We start from the raw sequence: 16,272 nt of genomic DNA on the forward strand, positions 1-16,272 counted from the left end.
AGCAAAATATATGAATAGTCACATTAAGTAGAATGAATAATGACCATATAAAAACTTCATGTGAGAGGCCAGGTTTTGCCTCCAAGAGTTATGAAAAAAACACAAAAACAAATGAAAATATCCAAGAGTCAGTATTCAGAGCTTTTCGGAATTTGGAGTTGCAGATATGAATTTGAAATCGGATCTAGGTTTTTCAGACTCAGTTCAGTGCTCCTTTCACTGACATCCTAGCTTTATAGTCAGAATGTGTATGTGTGTTGTCACCCCATTAGACTGTGAGCCCGCGAAGGGCAGAGAACTTTCAGTCTTAGCACAGCGCCTTTGACCAAACAGTGCTCAACGCTTCCTAAAGAAATGACCCAAGTTTCTTCTCTAGAGAGAAGATGTGGCATAGAAATGCCAGTCCCTTAGGGAACCAGGGGAGAGGATCAAATCACAGGGACTTAGCTGTTGAGGCCTGTATTTGCTGTTCCTGGTTTTGGGCTGTTTAGGAAAACACATCTGAAGGATGGGTGCAAATAAACAATAAAGATTATCCTGAAGAAAGTTTGGTCTAAGCAAAAAAAACCCATGGCTCTTTTCCTCATGGGAAAGTTCAGCTTAGATTTGCACTTCTTAAAAATCGAGATGATCACGGTCAAGATGAGAATACAGGTAGGTCTCAGTTCATAGATGAAGGATACAGCATGAATTTGGATTAAAATAGACAGTCCTGGGTTTGAATCCTGCCTCGGTCAGTTACCAGCTAGATAAACCTCAGAAAACATGTCTGTGAACTGAGAACACCAGCACCTAGCTCATGGGATTAAATGAGTGAATGCTCATTTACTAGAGTGCCTGATACACAGTGGATGCTGAAGGAGTGGCAACTCTTATCAGCCCAAGGAAGCCTCTGATACTTTAGTTGGGACTTGAAGGATAACCAGTTTACTTGATGGACCAGGAGGATGGAAGGCTTTCCTGCCACAGAGAATCTGACCAGACAGGCCAGGCAACAGGTGCAGGCTGGACTGGAGCTGTGGAAATGGGCAGGATCCAACAACCCAGGGTCTCTTAAATAAGAAGTGGCATTGATGTCACTTGGTGACTGACTCCACATGGGGGGAGTGGGAAGTCTTTGATGGCTCCTGGGCTTCTGGCTTGGGTAAGCGGATGGTGACACAGGGAGGAAGGAAGAGTGGTTTGGAGCGGGGAGGAAGCTTGAAGCAGGCAGCCGGCTGTAAGGTAGGGAGCAGAGGGCGCTCTGGGGTGGACTCGGAGCTGAGTCAGCTGTGTGTTGGCAGAGTCTAGAGTAGTAGGTAAACATTTTGGGTGATGGCTGGACAATTAAATGGTAACTAATAATGACAGTTTACTAAGCTCCGGGCATTGCGTTTAACATTTTCTATACCCGATGCTGTTTAGTCCTCAAAGCACCTATCTGGAGAATGTTATCACTCAGAGAAGTTAAGTAACTTGTTCAAGGTTAAATTGTTAGTAAGTGGCAAGACTTGATCTGAAGCTTGAGTCCAAAGCTCAGACTGTTGAACACTAAGCCAGCATCCCTCTGCTGTTTGTGGAATTCTTGTCCTGAGAGATATTACGCATTAGGTATTCCCTGGGGTCCAATACGTTTGGGAAACGCTGCCTACTAAACCCCCTTTATAAGATTCAGACTGCACATTAGAGTCATAAAGGCTTTGAGAGGTCTTCCAGTAGAGAAACCCATGTGGCTTTGTGCAGTCAGAGCTCCCAGAGTTAAGTCAGCTGGGAACACTACTCTCACAGCACGCCGAATAACTCCCTGCCCCCAGACGGCAGTTCGAGAAATGCTGCACTGGGCAACAGCCTGCTCCCAGTTCTCTTCTTTGTCTTCTGAGCAGCCTAGCTGCTCTGTCTACACCAGGTGAAATTCACAGAAGTGGCAGGGAAGGAGGGTGTCATGGGGACCAGGACCTAGGAGATGGAAAGTTGAAGCTGCAAACACGGTGGGTGAGGACGCAGGCAGGCCCGACGCTTGCTGCTCTCCTGGGGGAAGGTGTGTTGGTCCAGCTGTGTCTCACCAGGGAGACCAGCCCAGGCCTGCCTTGTGGAATGCCATCAATACCACAGCCACTGCTCTTCCTGCAGAGTTCTAACAGCGTCGTCAAGGATACCATTCTGCTGAGACAGGAAGGAGAGCGGGAGTCCGAATTCCAGGAGTTGGACTTCTGGTGCAATGATAGCAATTTCTTCCTTGCTTTCTTTTTAAAAACAAAACAAAACAAAACAAAAAACTCACCAAAGGAACTGGTGGCTGTGTTGTGGAGTGCAAATGAGGCAGCTAAACACAGCCTGGCTAAATCTCAAGTCACGTCCCTTGGAAGTTCAAGGCCTTCCCCTGAGTGTAACGGCGCCATGCAACTCAGAGGGGTGCCACTGTCTCCACTCAACAGATCCCAGGCTGGATAAGGTCACAAAGGCTCCTTTGAGGCCGCAGCTGTACACCTGTGATGCCATATGAACTACAAGAGAGACAAAAGCAGGCAGAAGAAAGAGTCTTTTGAGAGGGGGAAAAAGAGGCCAGTGCTCTGGGGACTGGCTCAGTTATATTTGCTGTGTAAGGCGGGCACTGGCCAGCGCCGCTAAGATATCTTTCCCGCCTTCTGCATTTAATTAGCAACCATTTGTACTTATCTTGCATCTTCCACTCAGTTACCTCAAACCAGTCAATATCATTTTGAGCGGAAAGGACAGGCAGGGAGAGAGTCATAGAACACAGAGATGTTCTCATCTGCTCTTTCCAGAGAGCCAGGAATGCGTGTCCCATCATAGGCACACTGGGTGTAGGTAACCGACATCTTATGTGGCTCTCCCCAGCCTGCCCGCAACCCTCACAGTCACAAACAAAACTCCTTCTGTGTCTTGGTGAAACGCCTGGTGTGCTGAGTACATTGTTCTGAGGTTTGATTAATAATTAATAAGCAGAGCACAGTTGGGGAATCGTGGAGGAATAAAGGTCTTCAGCTCACAGCCTTTAACAGCTCACCCCCAGCAGGGGATGCTGGTGGCCTCCATTGGTGGGGTTCAGAAGCTCCTTTCCCTGAGCACAGTTCATACGAGCCAGGTCCACCGGTGTGCGATGTTTACCTGCTTGCCTCCCGGGACCTCTCCTGGCTTCCTGTCTCAAAGTAAGCTTGCCCTCCTACCATCCAGGACTTTCTGCACAATCATTCTGAATGAAAGGGAATCAGTGACTTGAGCAACTTCTAGAAGATTCTACCCAGTGTTGACAAAACACCACTTCTCCCTTACTTCTCAATCCCTTACTTTCCCTCAAGATGACCAGAAAGCTAGCAAGCCCCATCCCATTCTACATCGGCTGACATCAGGACACTTGCTCAAGGGAGCTGCAGTCTCTGTTGCTTAGTTTGCTGAGACCTAACTCTCCTTGTTGCTCCAGAGAGCATGACTGGGCCCCAGCAGGAGAGAGTCGCTGCCTGCAGCTATTCTGTCTTTGACAGGTATAGAGAGATGACCATGTAGCCCCTGCCTGGCAGATTGCTGCTGCTGTAACCAACCAAGCACAAAGGGGTCCCTTGGTGCCCAGGACCCCAGGTTCTAGTCACAACATTGCTCCCTGGAGGTTGTCAGAGCAACCCCTAGCAAGCAGGCAGTCCAACGCTTGCTTCAGCTTCACAGAATTGTCAGAGCTGGACAATTGTTGGGTCAAAGAAGATTCATGTCTCATAACACTTTCCATGGCTGCAAGACTATGTTGAAAAAAATGTTGAGGCTTCGGCTCATCTGGGCAGGAGAGTGCTGTTTGGAGACAATGGGGTAAAGAGGTGTGTAGGTTTGAGGTACATAGAAAAGAAAGCTGTGAAGATTTGTCACCAGCACAGCAGTTAGGGGTGTGGGGACAGCATGAATGCTCATATTTACCACTGCTGACCTTGGTCAACCCCTTTATAAAAGAAGAACTGCAAAAAAATGGAGACTGGAGTGATTTCCTCACTGTCATAAAGCGTGGCAGAGTTGGGACTGGAACTCTGGCCAGTCCCCAGTGACACATCCTGACCCGCAGACTAATGTCATGTCATCTTTGCTCTTCTTTCTCTAAAATGAGGACCCTCCCACCCCATCCAGGGTGGGAAAGGCCTGGAACTATATCAGAGAGCTGCAGGAGCTGCTAGAAGAGGGCCAGACAATCACAGCCAGTGGGAGTTGCACCGGGCGGCTGCATTCTTCCCAGACACACGGCCACAGGGAAAACCCTTCCACTGCACGGCTCCTCAGAGGTGTGCCTGCCAAGTTTCACCCTTAGAGGCAAGAATGAGGAAATGGGGGGTAAAAGGGCTTGGCCCTAAACCCCATAGCCTAGTGTGAAATCCAGAAGGAAGGTAATGTTCAAGTGTCACAGGATGCGAATCGGCTTGAGTTAGAATCCTGCGGGCTCAGGCTAGTCCCCTCTGAGTCTGTTTCAGCAGATACCTCCCTCAAAGGATTACAAGTAAGCACTTACTAAACGTTGTTAATCAGACACACGTTTTCTCTTCCCTCTGGGATTCTGCACATGCAGGATCTTCTCCTTGAACCATTTCTATACTTTTTCTCCTGGAGTAGAATGTGAGTTCCCTGAAGGCAAAGACCTCAGATGAAAATTTTTTTCATCGTACTATGATTCCATTTTAAAAATCAAGTCACCAGCATAGAGTTTGGGTTTTAAATACTGACATCAACTGTAAAATGAAGAAAAAAAAACTGTAAAAAGAAGAAAAAAAACTGTAAAAAGAAAAAAAAACTGTAGAAAGAAGAAATCCCCTGAGAGTAAACAGTGCCCTACAGTGAAACTCACTACCTACACAGTCTGGCTGCCGACCACCTGCTCCCCCAATTCCATCTGGCTGACAGAATGGGTAAGCCAAGGGTTTTACGGCTTTGTTTCTTTTTATGCCAGCAGCAGGCAGGTGAGAAAGCCGTGCTGACCAGGATGCTGCTGTATGAGAGCTTCTGATCCTGCAAAGAGGAGGAGACAGAGGACAGCATTCCTATCATCTTCCCCAGGGTGGGGCTGTCCTTCCTATAAAGAGTGGAGACTGGGGGGGGGGGGTGTCACCTGAATGACCTATAACTCCCCTTCTCTCTCTCTCTCTATTTTTAACAGATTTTATTTATTGATTTTACAGAGAAGAGAGAAAGAAAGGCAGGAGGGAGGGAGGAGCAGGAAGCAACTCACCGTTGCTTCTTGTATGTGCCTTGACCAGGCAAACCCTGGGTCTCGAACAGGTGACCTGAGCATTTCAGGTCGACGCCTTATCCACTGCGCCACTGCAGGTCAGGCATCTCACCTTCTCCTCTGACCTCTCTTACTCCCAATTTCATCCTCCACCTCATTCTCAGACAACATTTGGGATGATTGTCATTGTTACTTCAGGTCTACGTCTATATCCAGGGCTTTTAATAAAGCAACATTCTAATTGTATGATCTTGGACAAATACAGGTGGTCCTCAGTTTATGACAGTCTCGACATACGAGTGTCATAAACTATGACGCTCACTCCCATAAAAACTTAGAAAAATTGAGACGTGTTTCAGCTTATGCCATTAGCATCATACTTACAGATTATGTGGGCAGACTGGTCGTGCATGGCAGAAGAATATGCAGTAATGGGTGTATGAGCGAGGGGGTTGGCGTCCCCCCCCCCCCCGTACACTTATCTACGCCATTTTTTGGCATAGTTGTGTTTTTATGTTCTAGATTATGATTTTACAACTGTGTTAGGATAGGTAAGTGACTTAGGCTAGGGTGTGTTTCGACTTACACCAAAATTTGGGTTACGTCACTGTCGTAGGAACAGAACTGTCATAACCCGAGGACCCCCTGTAAATGACTTTCAAGCTTCTTGAGTTTCAGTTACTTTATTTGTAAAATGGGGATAACAATAATCAAACTGGGATATTCTGAGTTTTAAATTCTGTACGTGGAGAACTTAGCCCAATGCCTGCCACACTGGAGTTACAGAGTGAATGAGAACAGCTCTTACCATAAGATCCGGAGAATGCAAAGTTCTGAAAGGGGACTTTCGGGAACAAACGAAAAGAGAAGGACATTGGAGTATCTGGGAACTGCCTGATAGAGAATCTGGAACTCTGTACAAGGGGTAATGGCCAGGGGAGCCTCTGAAATTTCTAGAATGTTTGTCACTCTCACCTGTCATCATTTTCTCCTGCACATTCTTACTTCATTTAGATCAACTGTTCAGTTCTTTAAATAAAAGGCAGAAAGAAAGAAATTCTAAAATGTCAGGGAAAAAGACTTGGTAGAGGAGGGAAGAGCTCAGTTTGGGGCCAAAAGAACTGAAGAAAAGGACATTTAGCAGGTTTAAATGAGGACAGGAGCTCCCTGGAGACATCATTTTGAGAAGTCCCACAACCACTGAGACCTGAGCGGACTGCTTCTCATTCCCTCCCTGCCGCTCCCAGGGCTCTGGCCTACGGTGCAGGCATCGCAAACCATGCTAGTCTGGAGAATGCTCTGCTGGGACTCTGAGTAGTTCCATGACCCTACCTGGTGTAACCTGACCCACATCCCCAGTTCCTAGGATGTTTAAAGGACACCTGATTCTTTCTGTGACAGTGTGGTTACCCTAAACCTCCTAAGACAGGATACAAAGAAGAGAATCCCAGCCTCTGGCCTCAGTCCATATACGAACAGTCAAGTTGCCTGAATCTGGGTCAGAAGGGAAAGCTGCCACTCTGAGGCAGAGGGAGAACTGTCTGTCTGCCTGCCTGCCGGTCAGTCCATATCCACAGGATAATAATGGTTCTCAACGCAGTCCTGGGCATCAGAGTTACTTGGAGAGCTTTAAAAAACACAGATTCCAGGGCCACTTACAAGTACTTCAGGGTGGCACCTGGTAATATGTAGTTTCTTTTAGTGTCACAGGTGACTGAGACGTGAAGCTAAGGTTGAATACAATACTTCATGGAAGTATCATGTTTTTAACTTCTGAGAAATTACTAGGGTTCCACACAAGGAGACAAGGTTGTTGTCTTTTTTCCCTAAGCGGCATGTGCAACACTTCCCTGGCTCTCCAAGAGGAGGTGATTAATCAGGAGGCACTGGCCTAACCATCAGAGGCTGTTACTCAGGGTCCCTAAACATCGGGGATGCCTTCCTCATTACTACAGAACTCAATAAAAGGTGCACTTCTTTACTGAAATCAGACACAGATTTAATAACATTTTGGGAGCACCTGTTTAGTGGCAGGCCCTGCAGCCTGTGAGAGAGGTGCTACATTGTTCCTGTCTGGGCTGCATTCCTGGAAAAGAAGTGCTCATCTGAGCTTTACCAGCTCATTACAGCCCAGTCCTCATGGTAATTTATTACTTATGATCAACATACAATTTGGGGTTTACTGTTGACTTAGTACTTATGAACAACATACAATTTGGGATTTGTTGACTGATGAGTCTTAAAATTCTTTTGTTCTCAATATTCTAATGGTGGATGTGGCTAGGCTGAGTGAATGACCTTTAATTTATGTGAGGCTTATTCACTTGGCTGTCAAAACATGCAGTTTGTCCTTTTTTTTAAAAGTAAAAATAGGAAATGCTTCATAAATTTGTGTGCCATCCTTGTGCAGAAACCATGCTAATCTTCTCTGTATTGTTCCAATTTTAGTATACATGCTGCCGAAGCGAGTACATTAGCCTGTATTTTAATCATGAAAATAATTCTGTTTGCCTATCCTCTGGAAAACAATCAAACCATTTGCTGGGAACCAAAGAGTTGTAAACAAGGGACTGCAGGAGGGTATGTAGGTACTTTTGGTGAAAAGTATTAGATTTATCAGGGCTGATTAGCACTATGAGCTATGACTGTATTGTCTCCACTTTTAAAGATGTGAAACCAAGGCTCAGAGAACCTCAGCAACGTGCTAAACACACAGCTAGGACAGGGAGGGCAAAGGTTTGACCCCAGGTCTTCTGATTTCCAGGTCAATGCTTTCACCTTAGCTCCACAACCGTGATCCCCACTAGCCTTTTCAAATAGCTATCCAAGAGGTATTGCAGGTTCAGTTCCAGATTACTGCAACAAAGCAAGTATAGCAATAAAGTGAGTCATAATCTTATTGCTGAGATAGGGTCTTGCCTTCCATCTGCAAAACATTCAACATCTGTAAAGCGCAATAAAGCGAAGCACGATAAAAGGAGTTAGGCCTGTACTTATATGTAGATTTATAATGGTTGACAATTCACTTACTGTTTTTATCAGCCACATGCAAAAATCAATAAGATTTAACAAAATTTTAGGATTACATTATTATGAAAGTATTGAGGACTCAGAGGGGCTGAGTGACTTGTCCAAGATCAAACAGCTACTAAGAGGATGAGTATGTATTTGACCTTAGGTCTATACTGGCTCCAAAGTAGGACTTTGTAACTAAAGGCCCGCATACAGCACAGTGGAAAGGAACTCATATGAGAATAGGTATCAGAAGCCATGGATTCCCTTCCACATGCCAATCTTTATTAGCATAGCATTTTGCTTAAGTCCCTTGTCCTTTGTAAAATGGAAACAATGGCCTCTGACTGACTTCACTGAGAAGTGAAGATTCAAATGGATGTAAAAGTATTCTGAAAATCGCATCCAGAAAAATAATAGAAGGTAAGAACTCGGGCAGATCAATCAGTCAGACCTGGATTCAAATTCCAACTCTGCCACTTATTGGTTGTGTGACTTTGGGCAAGTGATTTTACCTCTCTTATGCCTGTTTTCGCATCTGAAAGATGGAACTAAATCAAGTACCTACCTCAAAGGTTGTTGTCACGATTAAATGAGAGCATCCATTTACACAGGGGTTGCCTGACACACAGTACTCGATTAATAAACGTCAGCCACTATTACCGTTATAATTGTGCCTTTCGGGTCTTTAACTTCTTAGAAGCACGGACTTTCTGAGCTACCAAACGTATCCTGGGTTCCAGTTTCGGTTCTGTTATTCTCTGCCTTCTTTCTCAGCCCTTGTCTCTTCCTTCCTAGTTTCCCTTCTCCCCAGTCTGTCTTAAAACCCTACAAGAACCCCAGTCCCCTTGCCCCGTTTCGGCGCCGTCTCTTACTCGACAACCTTGTCTGGCTGCCCATGGTGCTCATAGACCAACGCTCGGACCCGCGAGGGGGCAGATGCAGAGTAGGAGGCGGTAGCAGGTCGGCTGCAGCTGGAGGCAGGGAGCAGCCTCCGCCGCATCAGGACCGGGGCTCGCGACCCCCACAGCGTGCCGCAAACCCACATGCTCATTCCACTGAACTCGGAGCCGGACGCCCGGATACGTCATCTTCCCGCGACCACGCATCTGCTCCCCGCCACCTGCCCCGTCTCTTGACCACGCCCCTTGCTCTCTTTAAAGGGCCGTCCCCTTCCTCTGCAGCCCGCGCGGTGGCGCCTGGTGATAATGCGCCGGGAGCTAGGGATGGGCGGTGGAGGGACCTGCGGGAGTCGCGGACATTTCCTGCCTGCCAAAGTTGATCTCCTATCAAGGAGCGTCTGAGACTTGCCTACAGCTGTGTTTGCAGTCTGTGATCTGCTGTTTGATTTTGGGGAAGTTATTCACCCTCCCCCGGCTTCAGTTTCTCCTCCCCACCATCTATTAGTGCTCACTATGCCTGGTTATTTTAAGGCATTACCTCATTTAATCCCCACTATCTTGTAGTAGTTTAAGGAGAAAAAACTTACTTTCCTACACTGAGTAGAGTACATATAAGCTAATGTGGAAGGAAGAGGAATGGGTTTGGAGTTAGAAGATTTAGGTTCAAACCCCAGCCCTGTGGCTTCCTAGCTTGGCCACCTTGGGAAGGTGACTGAAACGCAGTCTATTTCTCATCGGCACAAGGAGGAAAATATATCTTCTCCAAGACTCTTGTGAAGATTGGATGAAATAATAGAATAATGTTACAAGGTGCCCACATTGTAAAACCCTACATGTTTTCCCTTGTAAGGGAGGGATCACAAGAAGGAGGCCCCCCCTCTGAAAATGCTCAGTGTAGAAAGGGATTAAGTGGGACAATTGAAGTGGTTTAGAAAAAGATGTAGCTCAGTAAAGACGCTAGGTCACATATTTGGTGAAGTGATGACATGAGGACAACTAAAACCCCAGTTAAAAGTTAAGAGCCTGACAGGGCACTGCTAGAGCCAAGGGGAGAGGTGTTTGGGCTGGGGGATAAGGTAGGGGATCTTGGAGGGGGTGCTGTTGGAGCCAGTCCTGTGACTCAAAATCTTCAATATGCATAAAAACCACCCAAGGTTTCATCTTAAACCTACTGAATAGAATCTTGGGAAAGGATCCAGGAATGTATATTTCTTTTAAGTTCTTAAGAATATTCTGATGCAGCCTGACTGGTAGGGGCACAGTAGATAGTCAACCTGGCATGCTGAGGTCCCAGGTTCAAAACCAAACGTCATGGGCTTGAGGGTGAGCTCATCTGGCTTGAGCACAGGGTCACCGGCTTGAGCGTTGGGATCATCAACATGATCCCATGTTGCTGGCTTGAGCAAGGGATCAGAGACCAGCTTGAGCCCCCACCCCCTCAAGGCACATATGAGAAGCAAGCAGTGAATGACTAAAGTGCCTCAACTATGAGTTGATGCTTCTCATCTCTCTCCCTTCCTCCTTCTCTCTCTCTCTCTCTCTCTCTCTCTCACACACACACACACACACACACCCACACGCACACCCACACCCACACCCACAACACAGAATATTCTGGTGCAAGTGGCCCAGGGAACACATTTTGAGAAACACTGAGCCTGAACTTTGAAGGATAAGGAAGAATTCCTTTCTCTGGACTTTATTCACCCAAAACTCCTTAACTCAGAGCCTTTTCTCTGAGGAAGAGAAGAAAGCAAAGTGCTGTGATGAAGGGTGCAGGTGCTGGACTCTCGGAAATCTGGATCTGAGCCCTGGCTTGGCCGCTTTCTAAAACCACTTCAAAGTGATTTTGGACAAGTCACTTGGCCTCTCTGTGTCTCCATTTCCTTCTCCTTAAAATGAAGGAAATAATAGTGTCTGTGTCAAGGTTGTTGTGAGGATCAAGTGAGATATTATTCACTTCAATTGGAGCACTTACCACAAGAATACTTCACAAATGAAAGCATTTGATGAATGTTATTAGGGGGTTATTGTGAAGATTACATAAGAAATATCACATGTAAAACACACAGACTAAGGTCTGGCTCATGGGACATACTCAGAAAGTGTTTGTACTTCCTTTTTTTATAGAGAACGTTGGTATTTCATGATGGAGGAAAGACTTGGTCCCAAACAGTATGCATGTGCATGCACGCGCGTGAGTGCACACACACACACACACACACACACACACACACACACACACACTACCCAATCTTGATTATCTTCTATTTTCACAGTGACACAGAGGTCAACTTCTGTTGTGAGACTCCCTAGGTGACATTGAGCTGTTGACATTATCTTCTCTACCAAATTGGCTCCTCCGAATTTTGTAGGGATCCCAGCCAGGAAGCCTGGAAAATTATCCATCAGGTCTTCCTCCGTGGGACTGGACTTGGCCCCATGCATTCTGATAGCCCTCAATTTGGTTCAGGCCATTGGCTCTTGTTTGAACGGTGTCAGCTTCCTACCTGAGATCTTCCTAACTGAGATCCCCTCCCTTTATGCCTCCCCAGTTCCTTTAGGGAGAACCAGAACTACAGTTCTTTGTAAAAACACCATGAACTATTGATGCATTAGACTTAAAATTGTAAACAAAACTATAATTCTATGCTATTTCTTTCATTCTCTCACACTACGGACATATATTCAAATCTTCAGAAAAATGTATGGAGGAAAAACACTTTAAAACACAAAACAATTATACTCATTGTAATTAATCTACCTTCTTACAAATTAGAAAAATATGACTGAGTTCAACTCAATGGCAAAACCCCTTGGCTTGAGGAACACCTGGGTCCCCCCAGGCACAAAATTGTCCTAGCCTTGCATTTAAGATCTTTGTACTCTCTTTCCACATTGTTTTCTTTTTTATAACTTTAAAAAAATGTATGAATGAACGAGAGAAGTGTCAATTTGTTGTTCCAGGTATTTATGCATTTATTGGTTGATTTGTTGATTCTTTTTTTTTTCTTTTCCAAGTTAGAGGAGGGGAGATAGAGAGACAGACTCCCACATGAGCCCCTACTGGGATCCACCCAGCAACCCCTGTCTGGGGCCAATACTTTGCGCATCTAGGCCATTTTTTCAACTGAGCTCTTTTTAGTACTTGAGGCGGAGGCTCTACGGAGTCATCTTCAGTGCCCGGGCCTAAGCACTCGAACCAATTGAGCTATGGCTGCAGGAGGGGAAGAGAGAAAGAGAGAGGAGGGGGAGGGATAGAGAAGCAGATGGTCACTTCTCCTGTGTGCCCTGATGAGGAATCGAACCCAGGACATCCCATGCCATTTTGATGCTCTACCACTGAGCCAACTGGCCAGGGCTGATTCTTTGATTCTTGTATGTACCCTGACTGGGGATCAAACCAGCAACCTTGGTGTATTAGGACAATGCTCTAACCAACTGAGCTACCCTGCCAGGGCCCTCCCACACTAGCTTTATCTCTTGTTGGATTGTGCACAGCTCATGATCTAACTGTACCTAAAACCCACATTTCCCAGAACTTCCAAGTCTTATGATTCTATTCAGCCTGCTCCTTCTGCTCGATGTGCTCTTCCCTGCCTTGCCTAGCTGGGAAACTTCAGGTTCATATGTAATTTCTTTGATGTTACTTCCCAAACCCCTAGGTTGAGGGAGCCCTTATTGCCTTTGTGTTTTTTCTGCACAGGTGTTATGGCCTTTAAGATGCAGTCTCTTAAAAAAAAAAAGATGCAGTCTCTTATTTATTTATGTGCCCATTTCCCTCTCCAGGCAAGAGTTCAGCCCTGTTTGGTGCATTTCCATGACACCAGCACCCAATATGGGGCCTGGCACAGCGTAGGTGTCATAAATATTCCATGAGTTGAAAGTAATTAAATTTCTTCATGGCCTGGCCCTGCTTGTGGTGCTGTCTCCTCTTCCTTAGATTTGGGTCAATCCAGGGCAGGACTTTATTTCTTCCTTCCCTCTTCTCTCTAGGATTATAGAAGTTGTGGTCCTTTTCAAGTGAAGCAGAATGTTCTCTTTTCATTTGCTCACCTGTTGCCTGTGTTCTTTTTCCTTTCATCACAGTCTCTGCCCTATAGACTTCCTTTGCACAAAAAGCAGAGGGTATGGAATGAGTCAGGTCTAAGTCTGAGTCTTGGCCCCATCATTTACTTGCTGTGTGATCTTTGGCAAGTGCCTTATGCTCTCTGAGTCTTGGCTTCCTCATAAAAAAAAGTGGAATCATTGGTATCTCCCAGTCAGAGGCTTCTGTAAGAGTCCTCTGCAAACAGCAGCATTCCTGGTTGTTTCTGCTGTTCACCAGATTTCTCTCCTTGAGTTTCATTTTCTGGGTAGTGCTTTCTGTCTCTTTTCTGCTCCAGCATCTCTCTGTCACCATTTCTTCCCCATCACCTTTTTCTTGCTCTCTTTCCCTGTGACTCTCTGTTTAATTCTCTGCCTCTGGACCTTGCCTCCTGTCTTTTTGGCCCCTTCCAGGTTCAGCATGGAGCTCATCAGTGCTCACAAGAGAGGAGACTAAGAGCCCAGGGGTCCTCAGCCTTGTCTCCTCCAGGCCAGGGAAACCTCAATTGTGTCAACCTCAATCTGGAGCTAGCAGAGAGCAGAGGCAATGCACAGGAAGGGCCTCCATATACCTTGAATTGCTAGGCTCTGTTCAGTGTCACTGACCACTACTAGTTAGACTCATCTGTCCAGGGGTCTCTGCTTCCTCAACTTGCTTTCCCTTTAGCTGCTTAGAAGACTTTTTGTTTTGTTTTTAGAGAGTGATTAGAACTTTTTACTCTTATGCTTAACGCTTTAAGAGCATGGTTTCCCACTGCTCTTAGGGTTTAACCCAAAGCTTCATAGTTTCTTGTAGAACCTGCAGGCCCTGCCTGTTTCTATGGCTGTACCTGATCCCCCTTCTCTCCCAACTCCATTCCAGCTACCTTGGCCTCTCTGCTCCTCAAACCCACCAGCTTCTGCCTTTGCACAAGCTGTCTTCTCTGGCTGCAGTGGTCCTCACCAGTGATTGCATGAGGCTAGCTCCTTCTCCTTCTGACACTCCAGGTGTCAGCTAAATGTCACCACATCACTTGTTCAGGAAATCCCTCTTGGATTATCTGAACTAAAATAGATCCCACCACCCCTTCAATTATTTATCACAACAGTACATTCATTTCTTTTAGGGTACACATCTCAGATTATAATTATATATTTATTTGCATGTCTACTGTTGGCCTCTTCCCCTAAAATGTAAGCTTCATGAGGGCAAGAACAATGTATATATTCATTCATTTATTCAATATTTATAGCACAAACTACATATCAGATACCAAGCACTGGGATACAAGACGGAGTCTTTGTACTTAGGGAGCTCATGTTTTAGGGGTGGAGACAAATAATGAATATGTCATGTAGTAGGTACTCTGTTTAAAACTGCAATAACCTGCTTCCTTCTCACTGTTACTCTCCCATTTCTCTGGTATATCATTGTCTCATATATCAGAGAATTTGCTGTTTTGGTTGTTCATTTTTCTTGTTTTCTCATTGGAATATAGCTTCATGAGGGTAGGGATTTTTGTCTGCTTTACATTTCCACTTTGACTTATAGCAATTGTTAAATGAGTGAATCAGTATCCAGTATCTGTTCATTTGCTCCACGTAGAAGGCAGGTCTCAGCCCCAATTCAATTCAGGCCAGATGACCTTGATTCAAATCTTGGTACTGCTATATACTAATGCATAACTTTTGAAAAGTCACTTCTCTCTCTGTATCTCAATTTCCTCACTCTAGTGGGAATAATAGGGGTGAGGATTAAATGAGTCCATGTGGGTTAAGCACATAGAAGGTATCTAGTCCTACACAGTAATGAACAACTAGCTTGTAGTCATTGTACAAGGGCTTATTCCGGGTTGAAACCCAAATAATACTTAACCTGTGTAGCCAGACAGCAGACTAGAACCAATGAGAGTTAGTGAGGGAGGTGGACTTCACAGAATGAAACAGAAGAACTTTCTAAAAGCCAGCATTGCAAGGAGATATAGAAGAATCCACTGTTACAGTTGGAGACTTCAACACCCCTCTGTCAGAAATGAACATTTCCAGCAGGCAGAAAATCAGTAAGGACATAGTTGAACTCCGCACCATCATCAATCAACTGAATATAATGGACATCTACAGACTACTTATTCCAGCAACAGCTTCTTCTCAAGCTCACATGGATTATTCATCAAGATAGACCCAATTCTAGGCCCTGAAACACACGTTAGCAAATTCAGAATAGAACTCATTCAATAATTGCTTTCAGACAATGTAATTAAATTGGAATCAATAACAGAAAGAACTTGGAGATTAAACTAGACACTTCTAAATAGCACATGGGTCAAAGAAGAAATCTCAAGAGAAATTTAAAACTCTTTTGAACTAAATAAAAATTAAATGAAAGTGAAAACACAAGTTAAAATTTGTGGGATTCAGTGAAAGCAGTGCTTAGAGGAAAATTTATAGCAATGAATGTACATATGAGAAAAGAAGAAAGATAAAATCAACCATCTAATCTTCTGCATTAGGAAATTAGAAAAAAAAAAGAGCAAATCCAAAGGAAGTAGAGGAAAAATAATAAAAATTAGAGCAGAAATCAGTGAAATGGAAAACAGAAAATCAATAGAGAAAAACCAACCAAACCAAAAGCTGGTTCTTTGGAAAGGTCAATAAATCAACAAGCCTCTAGCCTGGCTAAATAAGAAGAGAGAGGACACACATTATGAATATCAAGAATGAAAAGGGAACATTACTACAGATCCCATGGACATTAAAGGATAATGAATACTATGACCAACTGTTTTGTTTTATTTTTAGATTTTATTTATTCATTTTAGAGAGGAGAGTGACAGAAAGAGAGAGAGAAGGGAGAGAGGAACAAGAAACATTAACTCTTATATGTGCCTTGACCAGCAAGCCCAGGGTTTCAAACCAGGGACCTCAGAGTTCCAGGTTGACTCTTTATCCACTGTGCCACCACAGGTCAGGCTACTATGACCAACTGTAAACGTTAACATTCTAAAGATCTAAACACTCGCTCTAGGTCAGGGGTCCCCAAACTTTTTACACAGGGGGCCAGTTCACTGTCCCTCAGACCGTTGGAGGCCGGACTAT

The 16,272-nt window shown here is 44.9% G+C and overlaps 1 protein-coding gene and 1 non-coding gene across 4 annotated transcripts in view; both read right to left on the minus strand.

Moving 5' to 3' along the window:
- The window catches only part of MECR (mitochondrial trans-2-enoyl-CoA reductase), a 33,255-nt gene extending 23,966 nt beyond the window's left edge, over positions 1 to 9,289 (minus strand). For all 3 annotated transcript variants that reach the window (XM_066375625.1, XM_066375623.1, XM_066375624.1), the window contains exon 1: positions 9,085 to 9,289. In XM_066375625.1, coding sequence (XP_066231722.1) covers positions 9,085 to 9,263 — 179 coding nt within the window. In that variant the 5' untranslated portion in view covers positions 9,264 to 9,289. The remainder of the gene's footprint in view (positions 1 to 9,084) is intronic.
- LOC136401930 (U6 spliceosomal RNA) lies at positions 7,563 to 7,669 on the minus strand. Its single transcript, XR_010750853.1, has one exon. It is a non-coding gene; the product is annotated as a U6 spliceosomal RNA (small nuclear RNA).
- Positions 9,290 to 16,272: the final 6,983 nt, after the last annotated feature.

The sequence above is a fragment of the Saccopteryx leptura genome, chromosome 3, assembly GCF_036850995.1.
Source record: "Saccopteryx leptura isolate mSacLep1 chromosome 3, mSacLep1_pri_phased_curated, whole genome shotgun sequence".
NCBI lineage: Eukaryota > Metazoa > Chordata > Mammalia > Chiroptera > Emballonuridae > Saccopteryx > Saccopteryx leptura.